The 22,121-nt window shown below is 31.6% G+C and overlaps 1 protein-coding gene across 3 annotated transcripts in view; it reads right to left on the reverse strand.

Annotated features, from left to right (window-relative positions):
- The window catches only part of LOC112736444 (uncharacterized), a 63,049-nt gene that overhangs the window by 16,514 nt on the left and 24,414 nt on the right, over nucleotides 1-22,121 (reverse strand). For 2 of the 3 annotated variants that reach the window (XM_029291278.2, XM_025772390.3), the window contains exons 1-4: nucleotides 11,249-11,509; nucleotides 10,878-11,030; nucleotides 4,131-7,133; nucleotides 3,545-3,784 (exon numbers count right to left, since the gene is read on the reverse strand). The exons of the other annotated variant lie outside the window; for it this stretch is intronic. In XM_029291278.2, the coding sequence (XP_029147111.1) occupies nucleotides 3,545-3,784; nucleotides 4,131-7,097 (3,207 nt within the window). In that variant the 5' untranslated portion in view covers nucleotides 7,098-7,133; nucleotides 10,878-11,030; nucleotides 11,249-11,509. Of the gene's footprint in view, nucleotides 1-3,544; nucleotides 3,785-4,130; nucleotides 7,134-10,877; nucleotides 11,031-11,248; nucleotides 11,510-22,121 lie in introns of those variants that run through there. 3 annotated transcript variants of the gene reach the window in all.

Raw genomic sequence — 22,121 nt, forward strand, 5'->3', positions numbered from 1 at the left:
TTTGTTTAGACACCATTTATCTTGATAAAAAAAGATTTTTTTTAATGAAAAAATATTTTTTTATTTTTAGCGTGTTTGACAAATTTTTTATAGTAAAAATAAAAGCACGGAAAAAATAAAAAAAAATTTTTGAGAAGCTGTAATTTACGTCTTTTTTTAAAAGATCTTTTTTTTTAAAAATTTTTTTTCATGTAATAAATAAACAAAAAAAGTACTTTTATATTGTTATACCCAAACATAATTGATAAATAAAAAAATCTTTTTGCATGAGATATCTAAACATAAAATTACTTTTACTTTTATATAAGATTTTTTAAAAAGAGATAACTTAAAAAAAATCTTTTAAGCTCACCCAAATAAATGAAAAAACAAGTGTGAAGGGTGGTGTTTTTTGAGATTGGCCTCAACATGCCTTTTTAAATGTAGAGACTCACCTGCACTCTTCACTTAAGAATTCTTAAATAATTTAATAATTTTTAATTATTAAGACAACTGTATAAAATTTTTTATCCTTTTTCATAACACACTAAAGGATAGTGTTTTTTGTTAGAAAATTTGAGGCAAACTGAACCTTTACCTATTTAAACATGACACTTATCGATTAGATCATCGTAATAAAGTATCACATCAATGACTTTTGTTAATATTTAACTCTAAAAATCATTGTTAGTTAAGTTTTTTAGGTGAATGCTAGTGTAAATATAGAGTTTTGGAAGTAGGGGGTTAGGGGCTAACAAAAGATAATACAAGTTGCATAGAATAAAAAAAAGAATGAATATTATTATTCTTAGAGTAAACCACTAATTCTGCACTCTGAATTGTCAAAGCGCTGACAAAAATAACTCCACTTTTGTTAACAATAAAAATATTCTCAAATTTAAAAAAATGCTAAAAAAAATACTCAACCATAAATAATCATATTGTATTGGAGCTTTTGGTTGTTGGAAAGATAAGAAAATGTAGCTTTGGCAGCCAACATGGAGTTGTCAGCTCAGTGGAGGTAGTGGAAAGGGTAGTGTTCTCACAGTAGGGAAGAGGACAAAGAGAACGAGGAGAAGGAGAGAAGCAGTGTATGCTGGTGATGAGGGGAGGAAGGATATGGCAGTGGTGGCTATGATGAGAGATTAATGGTGTGTTTGTTTGAGGTGAAAATGGGAGGAAAGAAAAGGAAGAGAAAGAAATTAGAAGGAAAATAGTTATTTTTTTTTGTTTGGTTAAAGAGAAAAATAAGAAAGAAAAAAAAATAAATGGAAAAATATTGGTGGGATCCACTATTTTTTTTCCTTCCAATAATGGAGAGAAAATGGAGAGAAAATTAATTCTTTTTCTCTATTTCCAATATTACTCCTTTATTTTTTTAATATATTTTATAATATAAGGATAAAATTGTCTTTTTATACTATTTCTTTCCTTCTTATTTTCTTTTCATCCAAATACATCTAAAGAAAATAAAAATCCACTCAATTTCTTTCTTTTCTTTTTTTTCTTTTCTATTTCTTTTCTCTCTATTTCTTTCTTTCCACCTAAACATAAGGGAGCTGGCTACTGTGACGATGGTCTAAGGGAACTTTGGTGTTAGTGAAGGATATTTTGGAAGGATAATTTAGTTATTTATTAGAAAATTAGGGTTTTCCATTTGGGGATAAATAGAAACAGTATCACATCATCAAATTATGGTGTCATTTTATCATTTTCGTTTGCTACTTCAGTCTTCAGTTAATTTCTTTAACAAAAAAGACTTTTCTTTACTGTTGAACATTTTTATAGTGTTTTTAAAAATTTAGAAGATATTTTTGTTGTTAATAAAAGTGTAGATATTTTTGTTAGTGTTAATACAGGAGTGAAATTAGTGATTTATTCTTATCGTTGGCCTTCTGAATTTGATAGTTTCAGAACATTTAGATTATGAAATAGTATCATAATAAAACACATTTTTTAAGTTTTTTAATAACTATTAAATAGTTTTTATTTAATTTTAATTACAAATTAATATTTTATATACTATTTAATTATAAAATCTATTCTTTTATTTAATCTATTGTTCATATTATCTCATTGATTGATTTTATAAGAAACACAATTTCACAACCCTATACGAATATAACGGATCAAAGATAAAATTCTAATTGGTTAGGAGTGCCAAAAAAATTATTACAATTAATAAAAGATTTAATTCTTTATTATATTGTTTTTTATTATTAATAAACATGATAGATGAATGATAAAATAATAATTTATAAAATAAAAAATCAATTTTATAATTAAATAATATATAAAGGATTAATTTGTAATTAAAATTAGATAAGGACTATTTAACAGTTATTAAAAAACTTAAAAAACATGTTTCGTTATGGGACCGTGAGACCATGTGCCTAGTTTGGTAAAAACTTTTACTTTTTAAAAGTAATTTATAAAAGCTAGCTCTTAAAAGATAGCTTTTTAAAAAGTGTAATATTTATGTTTGGTAAATCAAATTAAAAATAATTTTTAATAAATACAAGCAACTTGGTAAAATAGCTTTTAAAATTTAAAAATTTAAAAATATTATAAAAGACATTAATTTAAGTGTTAAATTTTAAAATTAGTTAATATATGAGGTTATATTAGACTTTTAAATTTTGAAAAGTACAAGTCAACTTTGAAAAGCTCCACTTTAGTTGCTTTCAAAAGTATCTCGATCTTTTAAAAACTGCAAACATAAGCACATGATCTTTTTTATTTACCAAACACAAAATGAGGAGGTTGTGTTTTTAAAAAGCACAAGCACCCATAGTTGTCAGAACCGAACCGGTGAGGTTACTGGGTCACTGAGTTACTGGTTCAAACGGTGGATCACTGGTCGAACCGGTTAACTCGGTATAATTAAATAGTTATATAAAATTTAATTATTTTTTATCATTTGTATTTTTATTTTTGTTTTTATAAAAATAATTATCATTTTTAAATTTTAATGCTTTATTAATTAGTTTATATTCATTTTTTTATTATATTATTATAGGTGAAAAGTTACATAAAATTATTTTTTTGTGAAGTTGATATTTAAGAATCGTTAGATGATTTGACTAGTTTAACTAAATATCATCTAGCGATTTTTAACTATCAACTTCATATGAAGACAAAAAACAAAATAATATATTAAAACAATAATATTAATAGATATCTTATAATCATGAAAAATTTATAGTTAAATAAAATGTGATTGACTTAAAAATGAGAGACTTTGAAATTAAAATAAATTGAATATAAGTGAAAAGCAAGAATGCTATATGTATTATAATTTGTATATTAAATGATGAGAATCATTGCAGCTTGGTGGTAGAAGCACTCCTAACTTTTAATAGCACATAAGCTTTTTGATTTACCAAACACAAAATGAAACACCTTTTTAAAAAATTTTATCAAACCAAATCTTATTTTAATAATATCACTATTTTTTAATTCATACATATAATATAAAAAAATCATATATAAAGTGACATCATAAAAAATAGAAATGATATTTTTTTTAAGGTAAAAAAAAAAAACATAAATGTTACCTACAGACCTTAGCAACTTTTACGGGTCCATCAGGGAAGATGTTCTCCATCTTGTAGCATTCACCAAGATAAAGACTTTGAAGCTTCTTCAGATTCGTGGCCAACGAGAATGGCAACAAATATTTCAAATTGTGACAACCGATCACATCCAAATGGATCAAATTTCCAAAATTTGGACTCTGGCCAATCCATATTTGGTCAATTTGGATAAACTTCAGCTCTATTCTCTCTAATTCTGAAACTTCAACCTGCCAATTTTTTTAAAATACAAAAAACAAATCAAAATATATATATATATATATATACTTTTAATTTTTAAATAAGGAAAATTTTGAATCTTTTATGTTTTCAAAAAGTAACATATATATTTAAATTTCAATTTTTTTAAGTATTAAGAGGATGAATTGGGACTCTTAACTATTTGTTGCCACAATATAACTCTTTCACAAAGAAAAATAATTGGAGCTAAGTAATTTATTTTTTCTAACTTTAAAACAAGGAAAGTTTTGACTTTTTAATGTTTCGGAATTAATATTTTAAAATTTTATTTATTTAAGTGTGAAGGAGATAACTAAAAAAGGAATTAGATAGTACCTTTTCATGAAATAGAATTTTGATGCCTTCTGTTGTTGATATGGGATCAAATCCACTGAACTCAGGTAAAGATTGTAGTGTCAAAGTGCGCAATTTAGGGAGTTTAAGCATCTTACTTTCATGAGTGCTCTCTACGGGGACAATCTCCTTTAAAGAGTCACAATCAGAGGCTTGTATTGTCTCAAGAGCATATAGAAGCTCAAGCATAGGAGTAGAGAAAAGATGCTTTAATTTTTCACAGAAATTGACTTTGATGGTTTTCAAGTTTGCAAAGGAGGGCTCAGAAAGTAAACATGAAGAGAAGCATAGTTCCTCGATTTGCGTCACTTTATAGAGATCAAGAGTCTCCAGTTTCTCAAAAGCCTTCTCAAGATGCTGCTGCCTGTCCTTGGGGTGAATAAGAAATTGGATGTCATGATTATTTTGAATGGCCAGATATTTGAGATGGGGAAATCCTTTCAAATTCAAATCATAAAACAGATCTTCAACATCAGTGAGTTTTCCTAGCAACAGATACTCAACTCTTTCGAACAGCATTTTGATTCCCTTTTGAGAATGAATGTGAATGCCACCTTTTTGATGTATTGCCAAAAATCTCGACAATTCATGCTTTTCTGGTATTTTGAAATCTTTTTCTAAATATCTACTCAAAGAGCCAATGACAATTTTGTAACTAGATAACTTGTCAAAGAACAAGTTCTCCGGCAAATGATCCACACTTTGTATTTGTATGTCAAGATTTGTCAGTTGATTTAAACCCCCCAATTCTAATAGGCTAGCATTTCTCCTCTCATCATTTTCAGCTCCATTGATAACCTTTGGCCATTGAATTGGAGTCTTTCTCATGTACAATTTCTCCAAAGAAGTAAGACGTGAGATTACATTGGGTGGAATGACTCTAAGTTTAGGGCAATTACTTATGTCTAGAGTTTGCAGCTTAGACAATTTCCCTAATTCAACAGGCAAGCAATCAATATTAGACCCTGAAAAGCTAAGAATTCTTAGATTCTTCAGGTTTTCTATGATGCGTAATTCTTCACTTGAGGAATCTAACGTGCAATGCTCCAAACAAAGCATTCTTAATTTGGTTAGACAACCAATGGCTGAATTCAACAGTGACAGATGAACACCAGTTAAGATCAACACTTTGAGCTCTTTCATTTGTTTAAAAAAATCATCTGGAAGTTGTAACTGTGGATCATTATTGTTAATTTCCAAGATTTTAAGTTTATCACATGTCATGCTCTTAGTAATCGCCTCATTGACATCACAATGCCGCAAAGAAATAACAATGTACCTTCTAAGCTCATCATCATCTGGCCATTCATCTATTTTTCCTTTGGTCAACATGAGCATGTGCCTCTCCTTGAATGCTATCGACAAAGCAGCATTGCGAACAAGATTCTGCATTGTGAAACGATCACTTGAATAGCTGTTAGACAACAAACCCGACTCTCTGAGCTTCATAAGCATCACTTGCACTCTGGTTCTGGCGTCCTTTACTGTGTAGATACCTTGAAGAAAACCCAATCCAATGCATAGTCTCACCAAATCTGAAACTAATGCATCATGATCCATACAAGCACAAAGCAAGAAGGTTATCTTGAGCTCCTCGTTTTCTAATAGATCGTAAATCACCCGTGTAGAATGCTCGGGTGTTCCTACCAATGCTTGCGTTTCAAGCTTGTGATGAGTTTCCTCCCAAACCAAGCGACTCCGTTTTTTTAATGCCTTTGCAGTTGTAACTATCGACATTGGCAATCCATCACACTTTTTGACAATTTGAGCTGGTAATTCTCCAAGTTCATGGCTCTTGTCACCTATTCCAGCCATTTCATTGAACAAGGTCCTTGCATCCTTCTCGTTTAAAAGGTTCACAGCGACAACTACGTCCGGCCTCACATCCATTTGGTTCAATACTTGTCTCACCTCAGAGATCAGCAAAACCTTGCAACCTTTATAACGCTCTTCTGTTGTCAAAGGTGAAGAACCATCAGGGTCCTTCTGCTCCTTCATCACACCTTGCTTGATGACTTGTTGGTCTGTCTTTTTCTCCTCGGGAACGGGAACCCTTGAGCCAAGGGACTTCTTTCCTTTTGGATTCTTCTGATTTCCATCACCACTCTGCCATGGAATCCCCAATATATTCAAATCAACTTTACCGTAAAGATCATCGAGGATTATAAGAGTGCTCTCCTTCTCTTTCTTCAATCTCTCTCTTATTCGACCTGCTCTTCCTTCCTCACTCTCCTCTTCTAATTTCATCCACAGCACGTCAGCAATCTGCCCTTGGATCTTTCTTATGTCTGGAGTTTTTGTCACGTTTGCTATGATCACCACATCGAATAACTTGGGCTTTTCTTGATCATTTTGAATTCTGTTAACCGCTTCCTTGACTAGAGTGGTCTTCCCCACACCAGATGGCCCGTGAACACCGATCATTCTAGCACTCGAGTCTTTCAATGCATTCATAATGTCTTCCATGGCTGTGGCTCTGGAAGGAAGGCTTTGATAATCAACATTAGACAGAGCAAGACCCACTGAAGGTGGCCCTCCATGTGATATACAAGGAAACTTTGCCTTCTGTACCTGACTCTCAGCTTCTTTTTTAAGTTGTATTGATTTTTTGCTAAGCAAATATCTCGCTAGCAAATTAGGAGGAAGGCCGGAGAAACATACTGCATGGGCATGGTCTTCTTCTTTACGGAACTTTTCATAATCAGAAATGATTGTATCAGCCCTGTCCAACCATTTTGACACATCATCATATATTTCTTTCCCATGACGGTCTTCATCCTCTGCAACCCTATCACCCAGCTTCTGTCGCTCTTGCTTGAGCTTGTTAACTTGATTTTCTAGATCATTAATGTTACTTTGATAGTACACCAGGTAGCTCAGCTCTTGCTTTAGGGTCTCTTTTACCCATTTGACTAGCCAATCTGGCAAAGCAGGTGTAGCAAGAGCCATGCTTCATTCTTGATCTTCTACCGCTACATCTTCTTTCTGCATATATGCACATGAAACTGTAAATTCAATAATAGGAAAAAAAAAAGGGTCATTTGCACGCTTTTTGAAATTAGTGTCTAGTTAAATGCCTTCATGATATCTAACTACTTTTGTGTATTTTTTGTACAACATAAGAGTATTTTTACTTTTGCGTGAAGAAAAAATTGTATATTTTAAGCACAATGAAAAAATACGTGTTATTTGAGCATAAAAGTATTGTTGAGATTAGTATCCATAAATTCTGCCTTGATTGTTGTTCATTTTTGTTTGCTCTAATTATTCCAATTTTGTTATTGTTCACAACGACTAAAGTACTACAGTGAAGAGCAGTGTATATATATAATACATTGAGTAAGAAAAGAACAACAAAGAATGAGCTTTTCAAGGCCTTGATTACGCCTTCATAGCCGTTCGATGGAAGCACACCGGGTTTCAATCATATTATTACTTTACTATTCTATACTCTTCATGACAATACTAATCTTATCTGGGAGTATCCAATCCAACTCAATATATTTGGATAGGATTGTCAATCCGATTCATAGCGGATCAAGTTGAGAGCGGAGCGAAATGAATTACAGGTAAGATCAGGTGTGAATTTAGTCTTTAACTCTATTCAGTCTCTCTAGACTCTTCATATATTATAGTATACAGTTAAAAATTTTATACTTGTATAATAAAATTGGTAAGGATTGAACGCACATCTTTTTCATTTTATAATTTTATTTTTTATATATAACGAAATTGATAAATAGTTGATTATATTATTTATAATTTTAAATGATCAAATTGTCAACGGAAGAACTTTCTAATTTGATAAAAATAAAAATATTTATAAAATATTCAAAAAATATAATGTTTTATATAAGTGAAAAACAATTTTTATATTTAGTAAATTGTTTATGTATTTTATTCAATAATATTATTTGACTAATTCTAAATTACACTGAAAATTAAATTTTAAACTTTAAACTCTAAATCATAAATTCTAATAATATAAAAATAAAGTATTAGTCTAAAGTGTTAATTGATAAAAATTGTTAATCCCATAACATGTCTGCTTTTCATTTCTTAAAAATATTAGTGGTCATTAACAAAAAAAATGCAAAAAATCTAATTAATGTAAAATGCTCAAATTTTAAAAATAAAAATATTTTTTAGTTATTTTTATAAAAAAATATTACATTTTAAAAGTATTTTGTCTTTAAAGTCTCATAATCCAATCTTTAAAATCTTTTACAAACATATTAATTTAATAATTAAATATTTTTATTGTATTTTAAAATATTTTTAAAGTATTTTGTCTTTAATGATTTTAAAGCACACAGTTGGAGGACAATTTTGGAAAGTTGACCGACTTTTGAAAGGTGCAGCTCTTCAATTAGAGGGATGATCTTCTCAAAAGTAATGCATAATTGTTTTTGGATGGGAATTTTGTACTTAGTAAACAACTTGTATCTCTAAGAAAAGTGTATTAATTTTTCTTTAAATATATAGTTTTTTTTTACTGTTTTCAAGTAATCTTTTTTAAAGAGTATTGGATATAATAGAAATAGATGTATAGAAGATTGTGAGGCAAGTTTTCGTAAAGAGTCATATTGATGATTATTTTTTTGAGGTTTTGATCTTTCTTACTCCGAAGGTGGATAATCCGAAGAATATGAAAGAATTTAGGCCAGTTAGCTTATGCGATATTATCTACAAAATTGTCACAAAATTTTCGTAAATCGATTTCGCCCGTTCCTTTTTGAGGTGATTGGTCTGTTGCAAAAACGGATTTATTTCTAGAAGAGGAACTAGTGAAAATATTTATTATTGCTTTCAAGATTAATATTGAGAAAGCGTATGACCGAGTTGATTGGCGTTTTTTGGAGCATTCATTGAAGAGTTTTGGATTCTCAACTACAACTGTGAGACCTATTATGTGTTGTGTGTACTCTCCTTCCTTGTCCATTCTATGGAATGGGGAAAGATTTCAAAGTGTCAAGCATCTAAGGGGTTTGAAATAAGGAGATCCAATATCGCCATACCTTTTTGTTATTTGCATGTAAAGACTCGCTTGTTTTATTTCTCACCTTGTCTCTGGTGGTTCTTAGATTCCGGTGGCTATTTCGAAAGAAGGGCTTAGAGTATCCCATCTTATATTTGCTGATGATTTGTTCCTTTTTTGCAAGGTCACTAAGAATCAAATTGAAATAGCCATGAAAGCTTTGGACATCTTTACAAAGGTATCTGGACTTAAGGTGAATTTGTCCAAGTCGAAAGCTCAACGTTCTAAAAATATTTCTCAGAAAATGAAGGATATTTTATCTAGTATTTCTAGCATTCACTTCACTCAACTCAACACTTTGGAAAGATATTTAGGAAGTGAATATTGATCATGATAGAGTTACGCGTAAAACGGTTCAAGAGGTGTTAGAGAAAATTCGTGTTAAATTGGCTAATTGGAAAGGGCGCATGGTAAACAAGGCTAGGAGATTGTATTTGGTAAAATCGATTTTATCTTTAATTCCGGTCTATCAAATGCAAACTTCCCTTTTCTCTTTCTATGCTCATAACAAGATTGACTCCATGATGCATCAATTCTTGTGGAAAGGTAATGCGGATGGCAGAGGTTTAGGATAAAGGTCTTCCTTTAATTAAGTAGGAGAAAGTTTTGGCTCCCAAAAATCTAGAAGGACTTGTAGTTAGAAATTCAATCACAGTGTATTAATGTGGCACTTATTGGTAAATTGATTTGACAAATATTGAAGGATAAGGAGCGGTTGTGGATAGAACTTCTTTTTCATAAATATTTAAAGCAAAATAAAAATTAGAAATCAGCTAGACACATGATTCTTTTGTGTGAAAATAATCTCTTTTTTTTTTCATAAATAATTTATATTAACAAATAATTTATATTTTTAAATAATCTTTTTATACATAATATTTTTTTTTATCATACACTATTCACTCACTCACATACAATCAAACCCAGCTATTGCTTGGGATGAACCTGGCGTGACTCTTTAGGAGACAACTAATTTGCTACTAGTACACATACCTCAACAACCATAATAAATCATGTTATATTTAGGTTGCATTTGAAAGGAAAACAAAAACAAAGACTAAATTAAATTTTTGTATTGTATTTGATGTAAAATATATTAAATTAAATTATATTTAAATATTATATTTATTAATTTAAAATAAATATAAAAATTGATAATAAATTTAAAATCTAAAAAATTAAATAAAAATATTATTAACATTTTAGTCTCCAATTTCAAAAATTTTAATTTCATGAATCTACTTTGTATCCGAAAATTAAAATTTTAGTTTTAGTTTCTAATTACTAAACATAATACTGAATCTCAATCTCTCAATAAAATTTTATCTTTTGAAAACAAATACTACTTTAAAGTTTTATTGATGGATGTTTTTTTTTTCTAATTAAAAACATCATTTTTTAAAAGAAAAAAAATTAATTTTTCAATTACAATAAGATGGAAATTAAGTGTAGTCAACTTCACGTGAAATTGATAAGTCGTTAGATGAAGATTTAGTTAAATCGTTCAAATCATTTAACAGTTTTCAACTATCAACTTTACATGCAGTTGACTATACTTGAATTTTTATCTTAGAATAGATGTATAAAGAGTTTTTGTTAAAAAGTGTTTAAGAAAAAAAAATGATAAAATTGTTATATTGCAAACATACAAAGAAACTGCATAATAAGTATTTTATAGTGAGCAAACAAACCTCTGATTGGAGTAGTAGTTTGGATCAAGCTTTGATGAGTCGTTGTTTGACCTTTACAAGAATATGGAACAAACAAGAAGCTCTAATATGCTCCACTGATCTTTTAGTAGTGTTTCCTCTCTACAAGCATGTGAGCATGTCTCCCTCTTTTCTCTATACATTTTTAGAGGTTGGAATTTCAAACACAGGAAGAAAATGGAGAATGATTTTAAAAGTAGAGTGTAGTCTATTTTGTAGTTCAAATCTTTCTTTTCTCGCTTTCTAAAATACCAACTCACTAATTACGGCGTAAATTTATATAATATCTACTTCAACACTCTCTTATTATGCAATGGTATAAACAAAATCACAAGATATATAGAGAAACAAACCTCCATAAGCAGCTGGAAGCTCTCTAATAATGATTAAGGCATAGAAGAGAAGCGCAAAGACCAGGGCTACAGAGAATGCTCCCAAATTCCAATTAAGTTCCAACAATGACTTCAAGGCAGTGAGAATAACAACCTAAGGTTTATAGCAAAACTAGTGCATAGAAAAAGTGAGAAATAATAAGAGTTGTTGTATCTGCTGAATTATTGATTGGTAATTATGTTGATGGTCTGTGGCTCTGTCACACTGTGGGGAGTGGGGACTCATTGAATATTGGTGGTTGTTACGTACACAATGACTTCATGGTGGTGATGATGAATGATGATGATGCAGAGCTAATTTGTCATCATGTAATTATATTCATTTACTGTAAAACATATTTTTGTATTTCATACTAGCGTTACTGCTTACTAGTCAAGTCCTATTATATTAATTCTTTTAAAATTTCAAAGTCATGATAATATTTGATTTTCTCTTAATAAAATCAAATAATACAAATAAATAATAAAAATAAAATTGAAAAAGAAAGAATAAAAGAGTAGGAAAGTGTCTCCTAAAAAATTTAGTTGCTGACGAAAATATTCTTGAAAGATTTAAACAGTAAAATTTTTTCAATAAATTTAAAATGGTGACAAAAATTACCCCCGACATGAAGTAATTTCGTTGATGGCCTGTGGGGAGTGAGGACTCATTGGTTGTTGTTACGTACACAGTGACTTGATGGTCATTTAGTGTAAAAGATATTTTTGCATTGGTGAATTATACTGTACACAGCAATTTTTTTTTTTAATTTGTATATATGCTTTTTTGTTCACAAGTTTAAGCACGTGTTTTGTGAGTGATGTAAATATGCTGTAAGGTGAAAATAGACTCTATAGTTATTGCAGCTTAGTTAGGAGCTGCTATTTTGTTTTACTGAAAGAGTGAAAATAGAACATACAGTAAAAAATTGACTGACAGAGAATCTGTTAGTGTCACCAGATATTATATTAAATCTTTCTAGTATTGTTTATTAACTGAAATTCATTATTAAAGTATCGTTTATTGTATTTTTACCATAAAATAATTGTACATATAAATTAAGAATAATTTTTTAAAACAATAGTTACAACATTGTTTAAATTTGTTAAAATAACTTAACAAGAATATATAATTGACATAAAATTTGTTAAGAATTATACCTGCTTGTGAATGCACTTCAAAATGCTCCTGTGATCTTGGAGTTATTCGAGCGTATAGATTTGAGGGATGTGTGGTGAAATTTCTACGGGGTTAAATGATCAATTCTCAACTATACATTCACAGGTCATGATGATCGAGCCACTACCCAATCTTGATTCTACTTTTGCCTTACTCACACAGCAAGAAAGGCAACTTGGCTTTCATGGAGAAGAATCTCAAATACTTCTCAATATTGCTCCACCCAAATCTCTACAAGGAACCACTTCCAACAAAGGATCAGATTCTACTAAGAGTGATATTGTTGCTACTAATTGACAAGGCAGAGAAAAGAGCAGAACATATGGAGGCAAAAGATCGGGTAGAGGAAAAATTATTTGCACATATTGTGAAAAGCTTGGACACACAATAAATGTTTGCTATAGGAAACATGGTCTGCCACCACATCAGAAAAGAGATATAATAGTGGTAGTGCTGCAACATTCAATTATGCAGCCACTGATGAACATGCTGATGAAGACAGTGCAGATCAGAAGCAGCAAAGAAGTGACGAGCAATGCTTGGAATTCACTCAAGATCAGAAGATCGCTTTACTAGCCCTTCTTCAGCGCAATGAGTTACAGTCCATCCACAGCACCAACCAAATAGTTGGCCAAACTCCAGCAATGAGAGGTAACAATAACCGAGTGATTCAACTATTGCATTTTAAATCACATGTTTTGGCTGAGAGAAGTGGTGATGAAACAGAAAAGTCAAAATCTTAGATCATTGATACAGGGGCCACGCTGACCATGTATCATATTATCTTCAAGATTTTGACACTTACCATCATATTCCTACAATTATAGTTAGGCTTCCAAATGGCTCCTACACCACAAGCAACATCATAGGAACAGTTAGATTTTCTGATTCACTCTATCTTACCAACACATTATACATACCTAGCTTTAACTATAAACTTATTTATGTTTCATCACTTACATCAAATTTAAAATACAAATTGGAAATAACTGACACAATGTGTGAGATACAGGATTCATCAAAGACGAGGATTGGAGTAGCTAGAGCAGCAGAGGGACTTTATGCATTGGATATCTCAACACAACATGCATTTTCATCTGCATCTTTGATGAATTCTGTTATTAGCTTCAATGCTACAGATTTTACACACATTTGGCATACTAGATTAGGTCATATACCGGAGAATAGGCTTGCTGTAATGAAACAGAAATACAATCTTACAGATTGTGATTTGAATTTCAATAAAATTCCTTGTGATGCTTGTCATTTTGGTAAACAAAAGAAGCTTCCGTTTCCTTTAAGCTCTAGTAAGGCAGCCAATTGTTTTGATTTGCTTCATATGGATATTTGGGGGCCTTTGGGAACTCCATCTACTAATGGTCATAAATATTTTTTAATGGTTGTTGATGATAAAAGTAGATTCACATGGATTTTTCTGATGAAACATAAGGCTGAAACATCAAACTTGATTAAATCTTTCGTTCAACTGGTTAAAACCCAATTTGAAAAATCTGTTAAGGCTATCAGATCAGATAATAGACCAGAATTTAAGATGCTTTCTTTTTACAATTCTAATGGAATTGAACATCAAACCTTTTGTGTTAAGACACCTCAACAAAATGGAATTGTAGAACGAAAACATCAACACATATTACAAATTAGCCGCAGCATTATGTTTCATTCAAATATTCCAAAGTGTTTTTGGAGCTATGCTATTAAGCATGCAGTACACCTCATCAACCGTTTTCCTAGTGTTATTCTCAAAAATGCTTCTCCATATGAAGTTCTTTATTCAAAATTACCTGATATTTCACATTTGAAAACCTTTGGCTGTCTTGCCTATGCAAGTACTTTAACTTCAAAAAGGACTAAGCTAGATGCTAGGGCTTCAAAATACTGTTTTTTGGGTTATCAAGCAGGAACTAAGGGCTATCTTTTATTAGAATTACCATCGAGAAAAATATTTCTTTCAAGAAATGTTATTTTCTATGAAAATCATTTCCCTTTCATTGACAAGAACTTAAATCACACAAACAATTCTCATAGATCTGAAGATTTGTTTAATTACAGCCATCATTTATCACCAAATTATCAACATATTACTCATATATCTGCACCTCCTGTTGATAATTATACTGAAGGTTGTGGTAGGCTTGGAGAAGGGGGGTTGAATCTATGCCTTTCTTTTTAATTACTGAAGTCACCTTTTAAAATAAACTTTCAATTCTACTTTTGTTTGAACTCAGCAGCGGAAATTTATGAGACAATTTATTTTTGTCTCATGAATATAAAAAACAGAACACAGCAGAGAAGAGAAAAGCTAACACCAGCATGTATCCTGGTTTGGTTGCCTTGTGCTATGGAACCTATGTCCAGTCTCCTCCACAACAATGGAGGAATTTTCACTATAGTTAAAAGTATTACATACACCAATTTCACACTCAAGTTTTAACCTAACTTGACATTGGTTATGCTAATACCTAACTCTTCACTCTTAGTGCTAACCCAACTAAGAAAGGGATACCTCACAGGTACAAGATACAAGACATAGACATACCTAAAGAAATCTGAAAAATAACTCTAGACTTTTCTCTCAAGTGTATCACTCAGCCTTTTTCCACTCATGGCTTTTACTTGAGCTTTCTCACTATGCCTTTTCTCACAAGAAATTACAGAAAGATAAACATTGAAAAGTAAATTACAATCTGTAAAATATGAAGGAGATTGACTGGATCAACAGCCTCTTTGCTATGTGAAAAATCAGCTTTGCAAGCCTCAGGTTTAGTTCTTCAATCTTGGCGGAATGTTTCTTTGAAAGAGAACATTGTCCAAGCAGAGGAACTTCTCAGGGAACTTCTTCTCAGAACACAACTCACCAAACTCTGATTTTCTCTCCTTAGTTCTGAATGAGCAGGAAGTCTTCTTTTATCTTCTTGCATATTGCTTAGTTGCACTTCCAAGGTCAACACCTTGAGCCTTGAGCTTCACTAACCCACAGATTCACTTGTCCTCAATAAACCTTAGAGTAGATACTTTGCTTCTGACTCCTTCATCTTGACCGAAATCTATAAAGCAGCAACCACAAGAGTCTTCCAATGGTCAACTTGATCTGAGCCCTTGAAAACCAACTTGGTCCCCAAGACATGTTTGAGACCGTGGATTCATAGCAGAGAGGAACAGAAATCCTCTTTTCCATATAGCTCAAAAATGGAGATACAAAAGGTTGAAGATGAAGAGAAGAAAGTGTGTTGCATGTATAAGAAAATGGGTTACCTTTAATCTTTTCTTAAGCTTGATTTGGCTTGAGCTTGTTGATTTGACATTCTGTCTTTCAAGCTTAAACCTCCTCTCTCTTGCTTCTTTGGTTAATAGCTTGGGAAAGAAGCTCTTTCTCTCTTTCTTACTTTTTTGAGTTTCTGACCAACTCTTCAGAAATGAACGTTGCTTTTGGTAAGGCCAAAGAGAGGGATTTGCTGAACAAAAGTTGGGCTTGGATCGGGTAGAGATATGCTTGGCCTGTTTTGATTTCTTCATCTTTTGATTCCTTGGGCTTTGTTTATTTTATTAACCCATCACTTCTTCTTTTATTTTCTATTCCATTTGGGCTGCTTAAATTTAATTATAGCCTACAACACATAGTAAATAATTAGCAACATATACTCATTAATTAATCAACACTAATTATTTATTTTGCCAAAAATAATGTTTGTCATCACTAATTAATTTAGTTAATTTCTTAACTCAACATATACACATTTTGGGATTGATAGCATAGATCCACCTGAGAATGCTCCACAATTAGGACTTGAAATAAATGATTCTGACTTTAGCATTTCATCTCATGATGTTAATCATGCATCTCCATCTTCATCTTCCTCAAACACTCAAAATAATGATAATTATCATACATCTTCATCTGCATCTTCCTTAAACATTCAAGATAATGCTAATGTCACAGTAGATACTTCTAGCCCATTCCTTAGAAGATCCACTTGAACTAGGCATGCACCTGCATATTTAGCAGATTATCATTGCATAAACTCAGTTGCTGCTTCAGCTACTCATCCCATGTATTCATTACATGTGCCTCTTTTCAATTTGAGTGACAGTTTCAAACACCTCTCTCTAGCCATCACAAATACACCTGAGCCGAAACACTATAGGGATGCTGTAACTCAACAGTGTTGGAGAAGTGCTATTAAAGCTGAGCTAGATGCTCTTGAGCAGAACCAAACTTGGGAACTCACTTATTTACCAGCAGGGAAGTTTCCAATTGGTTTCAAATGGGTGTTTCGAAACAAATTCCATTCTGATGGCATAATTGAAAGGCACAAGGCCAGGCTTGTTGCAAAAGGATTCACCCAAGTTGCCGGAGTAGATTATCTTGACACATTTAGTCCAGTTGTCAAGATGACTACATCAAGAGTAGTTCTGTCACTTGCTGCTGCAAAAGACTAGTTTCTCAAACAACTTGATGTAAACACAGCCTTCTTGCATGGAGATTTGGATGAGAAAATGTACATGACATTACCCCCTGGTCTTGAGGTAAATGGTAATGGCTTGGTTTGCAAATTGAAGAAATCATTGTACGGCTTAAAACAAGCTAGTCGGCAATGGCACACCAAACTGAATTCAGTTCTGCATGAGGCAGGTTTCACTCAATCAAGACTTGATCACTCTCTATTTACAAAGTATAACAATGATGGTATTGCCATCATTTTGGTTTATGTAGATGATCTAGTCTTGATAGGGGGACAATTTGACAGAAATCAACAGGATCAAGCACATTCTTGACAGCAAGTTCAAAATCAAGGATTTGGGGGACTTAAAGTATTTCCTTGGTATGGAGGTAGCTAGATCTTCCAAAGGGATTACTATTTACCAAAAGAAATATGTGTTAGGCATGTTGAAGGATCACGGATTGCTTGATTGTAAACCAAGCTCAACTCCTATGGACTATACTACCAAATTGTGCAAAGACAATGGTGATGATTTAGCTGATTCTGTTGAATACAAAAAATTAATTGGAAGGCTTTTATACCTAACCAACACAAGACCAGATATTTGCTTTGCTGTGGAAAAATTAAGTCAGTACCTTGATCAGCCCAGGAAGAATCATATGAGTGCTGCCATTAGAATTTTGAAGTATCTCAAGGGCTGTCCAGCAACTGGTCTCCTATTTCCTTCTCATTCGGACAACAGTGTGATTGGATTCACCGACTCTGATTGGGCATCTTGCAGTGATTCCAGAAAATCAGTCTCTGGATATTATTTTTTCTATGGATCAGCACTCATCTCATGGAAGAGTAAGAAACAAGCAACAGTGGCGAAATCGTCCACTGAAGCTGAATATAGAGCTCTTGCTTCTACAACTTGTGAGGCCCAATGGTTATTTAATTTATTTACTGAATTAAAATTGCCTCTTACAAAATCTATAAACCTATACTGTGATAATCAATCTGCCCTTCACTTGGCTGCTAATCCTATCTTTCATGAAAGAACTAAGCACATCGAGGTTGATTGTCATATTACACGGGAGAAAGCTCAAATGGGACTAACCAGATTATTGCCCATTAAGAGTGAAGAACAACTTGCAGATGTTCTCACTAAACCCTTGCCCCTTTGACCTTTCTCCAAATTCTATCTCAAGCTGGGACTGACAGATATTCATGGCATTCCTGGATTGCGGGAGGATATCACATGATCAGTAATCATTGATCATTTTTCATTCCCAGCTTGTGGGAGGATATCACATAGTTAATTCTGATGGTAACAAACTTGATATTGTTAGAGGGTAGATTTGTAATTATAGGATCACAGCTGTAATTATACATTGTATAAATAGGTATTGTAGCTTGTATATTCATTTTAGGTTTTCATTCACTAAAATCACCTTTACCAAATTCCTTCTTCTTCTCTCGTTCATCTCTCTCTCAGCTCTATGAGGACACACGAAGAAACACCTCTCTGAGCTCACTTTCAATATGAACTATTATGTAGTTATATATATTTATACATATTTATTCATATATATTTTAATTGAATAATTAATTACTAAAATAATTAAAATCTACATTAATAAATGATCAAATATATTATGGGAGAATAATAAAAAATTTCTACAGTAAAATATATATACATATTACGCTATTTTTTCTTTTTTTTTTGTTCAAAACGACGTCGTTTTAAGGTTTTGATGAACAGAAAATGCTTCAGGGACTACTATGAGTTCCGGAATACAAGTTTGGGGACGAATTTGAGTAATTATTAACTTTAAAGATTACTTTGAGACTCGAGTGCAAGTTTAGGAACTACTTTGAGACTTAACTCTAAAGGTTATTAACGATTGAATTTAGAAGAGTGAGAGGAGAGAATGAGATTGAAGAAGAAGATAATGAGAAAGAGAATTCAGGAAAAAAAATTGAAGATTAGGATTTTAAAAAGAAAAAGGGACCATATTGCAAATAAAAAAGTTTCGTTTGCTACATGGCAGGAACTAGTCCATCTCGGCTTTCTGACGACCAGTGATGGACAAAAATTGCCAGGCAGACTACTATGAGTCCTGGAGTGCAATTGAGTAATTATTAACTTCAGGGACCACTTTAAGTTTTGAATGCAATTTTAAGGACTACTTTAAGACTTAACTCTAAAAATAAAAATTGTGCCATCTTTCAAAAACGAATTTGACTATTAATTTATATATCAATTTTAATCTAACCTAAACCTGAATTAAATATAAATTTAATAATGTATTGTAATTTGTAATCTATCTATTCTCTTTTTTTAATTAATTTTTTCATCATTTTATTTATTTTTTAAATTTAATTTTTAATAGATATTCAATTACCTAAATTGATTCATTTTGAATTGAATAATTATATTTTATTGATTCAGTTCTCGGTTTTTTTTAAATCCAAACCAATCTTACATGTTTATACCCCAAGTAAAAATTAGATTTTTCACGGTAAATTATTAAAATATGATAAATTGATCTTATTTATATATCCAGAAATTTTATTTTAAAAATAATTTTATACCATACGTCAAAGTTTTATTTAATAATTTTTTTGACATGGGCTTAGTAAGGGAGGTAGTAGCTAGCTAGAAGCTTTAAATATAATATCTTATGTTGTTTGTGCCTTTGCAAACAAGATTACTTAGCTTTTAATACAATATCTTAATAATATTTTGTGTGTGTATATATGAAATTTCTCTTTTAATTCTTCTCCACGTGGACTTAGCTAAAATGATTTGTGAAAGTCGTCTTACAAAATTGGTTTGGGATATTATGTAAAAAGAAGCAGCAATTTTGGTTTCAATAAAAATAATTAGAAGTTATAAATAATATTAGTATGATAAAATTTTAAAAAAATTAAAGAATATTATAGAACCTAAACTTAATCTAGAATTAAATATAATACAAATAATTTGAATTAAGTTAGAAGACTCATAAAATTATTTGTAAATTGTTCAACTTACATAGTTAAAATTTTAGTTAAAATTTGTAACTTAAAAAATAAGTTAGTTTAGTTGTAATATTTAACTTAATTAAAGAATGAGTTATTACGTAAAGTTGATAATTATCAACTTGTCATATAAATTGACAAAGATAAATGTCAAAAAAGATTTTAGTGCACACACTTTTATAATTTGTATACAATTCGATCAACTTATAAATCAAATGCACCTCCACAAAATACTATATATAAGGAGTTAAGATATTTGCTAATATATGTCATGTTTTGCATATAATTAATGAGTGAAACTTAAAGAAAAAAGCAATAAGGTCTCTCGTATATGTAATCTATTTGCATGAATTTTCATAATATGTAAGAGAGTAGGGCGGCAAGCGGGAAATTCCGCCCTGCCTCACTTAGTGAGGCGGTCCTAGAATTCCACCCTATCCCACTTAACTGTGGGATGGCGGGCTAAACCCGCCGAAATTTCTCTTTTTTTTTTTTTAATTACTATTAACTACTAAATAATATATATAATTTCACAACCATACTACTATAGTAATAAATTTATAATTTATAAAGGCATAAAAATAATTATATTTTTTATATTCACAAATATTAAAGTCTTTGTAGTTATAAATATCTAATAAGCATAATTATAAACCAAGTTTTCATCCAAAACATAATTATAAATATTGTCTCCAAAGTAAAATAAACATAATCCAAAACATAATTATAAATATTGTCTCCAAAACAACATAAACATAATCCAAAACACTCAATTTTAATCTTCATACTCTTACTAAAAAAATTGTAAACATACCCTCTTACTAAAAAAAAAAACTAAACCCAGCGGGAAAACCCGCCATGCCCCGCCGAAACTCGCAGTTTAAGCGGTGCGAGTTAGATGGGCTTTTGTTCTTTGGCAGTCTCAATTTTTCAGCCCAGCCCATCTTTTTTAGCGGGTTACGCAAGCCGACTCGGCGGGTTTAGGCCCGTTTGCCACCCTTATAAAAAAGTATTATAGATTTCTCTATATATATTGTAAGAGATTATAATTTCTCCACCTTATCATATTATTTTTATTATTATCTAAATTATTGTTCATTTCCATCTATTTTTTGTTCATAAATTTTAATCGCGTTATTTTATCTCTATTAACTTTGGTACCTAACATATTATGTCATACATAAAATAGGGTTTTAAAATAAGTAAATAACGTTTAAATAACAAAAAAAAAAGTAAATAACGTTTAGGGTATAGTAAAATGATTTAATAAAAAAATGAGCAAAAATTATTTCGTTGCAAGCTAAAGCAAATTAATAGGGAAGAGAGAGGCCAAGCTAGTAGGGATGGTAAAATTTTTCGAGACGCGAAAATTCCTGTAGGGACTGTTCGAAATGGAGATTCGATTGTGAGAAATTTTTTTTGTGGAGACGGGGACGAGGTACACAATTCTCCTGAGGCAGGCGTGGAAACTCGAGCGGAGATCCCCGCCCTGTCCTCGTTAATCCCCGAAATTCATAAATTTATTGAATTGTCCTTAATAGTTGAATTATCCTAATCCTCATTTGCATTACCCTCAGAGATCCCTAACGCTGTCTATACTCCATCCAACCTCTCTGCAGCCACCCCCTCGCTACTCTCTCTTCTTGCCGCATTGTCACACCTTCACTGCGTTGTGCTCTCTATTTGCGGTGTTCATTTTCGTAACTCTGCCGTCGTGCCATTCTCCTCTCTATTCCTGCGTCTCCCACCGGCCTCATCCATTGCTTTGTCCTCTGGCTCGCCATTGCGTCTCCCACTGCGTCATTTCGAAGGAAGTCACCATCTTGTCGTTTAAACTTTTTGTATAAAATCTTGCTGTTTTTGTATAGGATGGATACTTGTAGCTCTATTCATATGGAAATTAATAATTAGTTAGAACTATCAGATAGATGGAGAATGTGGTCCTCGCGGAAAATGAGGCTCTGTGAAGAATAGGGATGGAGAGCAATATTCTCCCACAGCAGAGAACGGGAGCGAAGACGGAGAGCAAATTTGGAGGCGGGAATAGAGAATAGGAAGACATCCCCCACCCCTACCCTACCCCTATTGACATCCCTACAGCTAATTCGTTGTAGTATAAATAGATTTATCTAATATCGTAACAACTAGTAATTTAAAAATTTTTTATCTTAAGCATTTTTTATAAAATTTGAAAATTTTTATTATATTC

This window comes from Arachis hypogaea, chromosome 2 (assembly GCF_003086295.3).
Source record: "Arachis hypogaea cultivar Tifrunner chromosome 2, arahy.Tifrunner.gnm2.J5K5, whole genome shotgun sequence".
Taxonomy (NCBI): domain Eukaryota; kingdom Viridiplantae; phylum Streptophyta; class Magnoliopsida; order Fabales; family Fabaceae; genus Arachis; species Arachis hypogaea.